Source organism: Penicillium alfredii (genome assembly GCF_028826965.1).
Source record: "Penicillium alfredii strain IBT 34128 chromosome Unknown utg000007l_segment0_segment0, whole genome shotgun sequence".
Lineage (NCBI taxonomy): Eukaryota > Fungi > Ascomycota > Eurotiomycetes > Eurotiales > Aspergillaceae > Penicillium > Penicillium alfredii.
In genome coordinates, this window is record NW_026622704.1 from 1,087,222 (window position 1) to 1,091,007 (window position 3,786).

Below are 3,786 nucleotides of genomic sequence, written 5' to 3' on the forward strand. Positions count from 1 at the left end.
CATCTTATTGTCTAAATCATGCCTGGAAATCTAGGTGTCAAACACATACTACACGTGACCACCGGACAAACTCTACCTATATGGATATTCCGACCGTTGAAAATTATCTACAGAAAAAAAAAGTGACCGCGCGACAAGCCGCCGATCAAGCTTCAGCACCAGGCATTTCATCACCAATATTGGACATACGAGATGAGTGCGTAAGGGTTGGCTGTGCAGCTAGAGCTGGAACAATTTGAATTGATCTCCAGCGCCTCTTCTTTCCACGTCTATTCGACCAAAACCATCCAAGGCCAAAAAGAGAGAAAAGAAAGCTTCGGCTTGATTTCGCCCACCATGGATATCCACCGCTGCCGTTTCGTGTCCTATAACCCACAGGCGATCAATGCGCTTGCATTCTCGCACCCTCCATCCGCAGACCTTGCCGGGCGAGGCGTGCCCACCCTTCGACTTGCGATCGGCCGTGCCAACGGCGACATCGAGATATGGAACCCGCTGCGCGGCGCATGGTTCCAGGAGACCGTGCTGCGTGGAGGCAAAGACCGGAGCATCGAAGGACTCACCTGGACGCTGGACCCCGCCGAGGACGGCCCCGACGGCGCCAAGCTACCGGGCAAACTCCGTTTGTTCAGCATTGGATACTCGACCGTGGTCACGGAGTGGGATCTGGAACAGGGCCGCCCGCTGCGCCATTCGAGCGGGAACTACGGCGAGATCTGGTGTTTGGCCGCGCAGCCGCGGTGGCAAGCCACGCGGCGGAGCAAGGATGGGAAGCTGCAGCCACCGGCCGAGGGCGAGTTCACGGGCCAGCATCTGGCGGCCGGGTGCGCGGACGGCTCGATTGTGATCTTATCGACGGCCGATGCCGACCTGAAGTTCCTGCGCTTGGTGCGTCCCTCGACGAAGCGAGCTCGCGTCCTCAGCGTTACCTTCCAGAACCGTCACACTATTGTCGCCGGTTACGCCGATAGCTCTATCCGCCTCTTTGATATTCGTACTGGTCAGCAGCTGCGGACGATCTCGCTTGGAAAGGGTCCAATGGGTGGCCCGAAGGAGCTTTTGGTCTGGTCGGTCAAGTGTCTGCCGGATGGAACGATTGTCTCGGGCGACTCAGCCGGTGAAATCCGGTTCTGGGATGCGAAGAACTACTCGCTCATTCAGCGCATACAGGGCCACTTGGCCGATGTGCTTGATGTGGCTGTCAGCGCCAATGGAGATACTGTTGTTAGTGGCGGTGCGGATCAGAGGACCGTGGTCTACCGCAAGAAAGAGGGCGAAAAGGGTGATAAGAAAAGTCGATGGGCAGAGGTTATGCATCGACGATACCATTCGCACGATGTCAAGACTTTTGCCGTCTACGAGACTAAAGATATCAGCATCGCCGTGTCTGGAGGTATGTGACTTGACTCCACGACTTAGAGCTCTGACCAAATGCTTATCTATGTGTCTACAGGTCCCGATGCCACCCCGATTGTTTTGCCGCTGCGTGAATTTGGGAAAGAACACCACCGGAAGCTTTCCAGTCTGCCACAAATTCCCCAGCTCGCCTCTTCACCTTCATCCCGGCTGGTGATGAGCTTCTGGGATCGAGAGATTAGCCTTTGGCGGATCTCTCGCGGACCTACATCATTGTATGAGAACATTGAAGGCCAGAGGCATAGATTGGTAGGCAAAGTTTTGATTCAGGTAAGAATCATTAAGATTGAAAACAGTTGAATCTTTGCTAATTGTTTGTTTAGGGCGAAGAGCATATCACCTCGGCCATGTTATCTGCAGACGGCAAACTCCTCGTTGTCGCCACCACCTCCGATGTTAAGCTGTTCGCAGTCCGTCGACGAAAGGGTGACGAGAAGGGCGCTCTGCGGATACAAAAGATCGACGTCTCTAAAGCTCTCTCCGAGGAAGGCGCGCGTCTTGTGACCATATCCCCGGACAGTCGCTGGCTGTGTGTGATTCGACCCAACAGTGATGTCTACATGGCCAAGATCCAGCCCGCCTCTGTCGCCAGTGATAAACTCCAAATATTGTCGCACCTTCTCAAGCTCAAGAGGGTTGTACGGCACACACGGCATGAAAAGGCTTCTCACGGGACGTTGGGTGATTACGAGCGCATGATACGCACTGTGGTCTTTTCTGATGACAGCAAGATCTTGGCCGCTGGGGATCTTTCTGGGTGTGTTGACACTTGGGAGCTCAGCACTGCAACCGTATTCGGTGCTTCGAATAAGAAGAGCAAGGGAACGGCGGAATCTGACGACGACTCTTCCGATGACGAGGACGAGGACGTTGCAATCGAGGGCGAGCGCTGGCAGATTGCTGCCGCAGAGTCGCCCATCCCCCGCACGAAGTCAGGAATCACCCTGCTGTCATTCCGTCCGCACAGTTCTCCGAAAAAGGCCCTGAGCAATGGCGCCGATCACGCGCACCAGGGTGAGGATCGACTGATGGTGCTCACTAGCGAACACCAACTGATCGAATTCAATGCTCTGGATGGGAAACTGTCCGACTGGTCCCGGCGCAACCCGAAGGCGTATTTACCTGCAGAATTCCGGGGCGTGAAAGACCGAGCCATGGGCTGCATGTGGGATCTGTTCGAGGGCCGCGAGCGCCTGTGGTTGTATGGGACCTCGTGGGTGTGGATGTTCGATCTACTCCAGGACTTCCCCTCCCCGGGGACGCAGAAGCCGAGACCGCCGGCGCCGACGAAGGCAAGGGCTCAGGCCAGCTGGTCAAGGCCTCGAAACGAAAACGCGATGCTCAGGAAGACGGCGAGACCGAGAACGGACGCAAGAAGCCCAACAGCGGTGCCGGAGACCGCATCCCGCAATCCCAGGCGGACATCCACTTCGGGACCAAGGTCCGCAAGATTGTCGGAAGCGACGAGTCGCAGGGAGAGTGGATTTCGCTCGACCAAGAGCGGCCCCGTGTGCCGGGCGAGGACGACGAAGCCTACGAGTACGACGAGGTCTTTGCAGCGACCAACGAAACGAACCTGGCCCGTCTACGCCGTGAGACGGGCGGTACAGGCGAGAACGGTGCTGCTCTGTCAAACGGGACCCCGAAAAAATCTTTTACCTCTGCCGTCGCTAACGGGCTGTCCGATACCCCAACGAAGGCACTCGTCCCTGTGACATCCTCCCAGCCTGCTCGCCGCTGGTGGCACACCTACAAATACCGTGATATCCTCGGTATCGTGCCCCTCAACACTCTCGCTGAGGATCCCGCCAGTGGGAACCTCGAGGTGGCTGTGGTCGAGCGGCCCATGTGGGATGTCGAGCTACCGGGTCGTTATGTGAGGGACTATGAGTGAAGCAGCGGGGTTTCCAATGTTGTTCTTTATGTATTGTCATCGTGCATCCTTGCAGGATATCCGGGCGCTTTGTACAGGGATTCTAAATACATGCCTTTTCCAGCAACTTTTGCTTGAATAAAGTAGATGTAGCCAAGATGGGTTGGCAAAAAGGTATACAAATCGCCTTTTGCAGGCTGTTTTACCCGGATTAGCAGTATTCCGCACAGATGATCCCCTATCTTTATTCTTTTTTCCTCTTCCCTGCGCACTTGCTGACTGCTCGAACAATCATGCCACATTGCGCTCGAGTAATTGAGTGTTCGGCCCCTTTGATTGCACGATATTCACCCTCACTTGGGCAATTCCAATTCAAGGTTCCAACGTAGCTCTTTCTCCCGGCTGAGCTCCACCAGAGCTAAACATCCAACGTGCATCGAGTACAACTGGATCAGAGACGTGGAGACCCTCGAAGAATACGAGCCGGGAGGCTACCA

The 3,786-nt window shown here is 55.5% G+C and overlaps 1 protein-coding gene across 1 annotated transcript; it reads left to right on the top strand.

The window, feature by feature from the left end:
* Positions 1-336: 336 nt before the first annotated feature.
* ura7 (small subunit rRNA maturation protein UTP4) lies at positions 337-3,310 on the top strand (the record flags this gene model as incomplete). The annotated part of the gene is made up of 4 exons (XM_056655666.1): positions 337-1,393; positions 1,454-1,665; positions 1,740-2,633; positions 2,690-3,310. 4 exons carry the CDS (start codon positions 337-339, stop codon positions 3,308-3,310), a joined length of 2,784 nt encoding a protein of 927 aa, XP_056511279.1.
* Between the last annotated feature and the right edge of the window lie 476 nt (positions 3,311-3,786).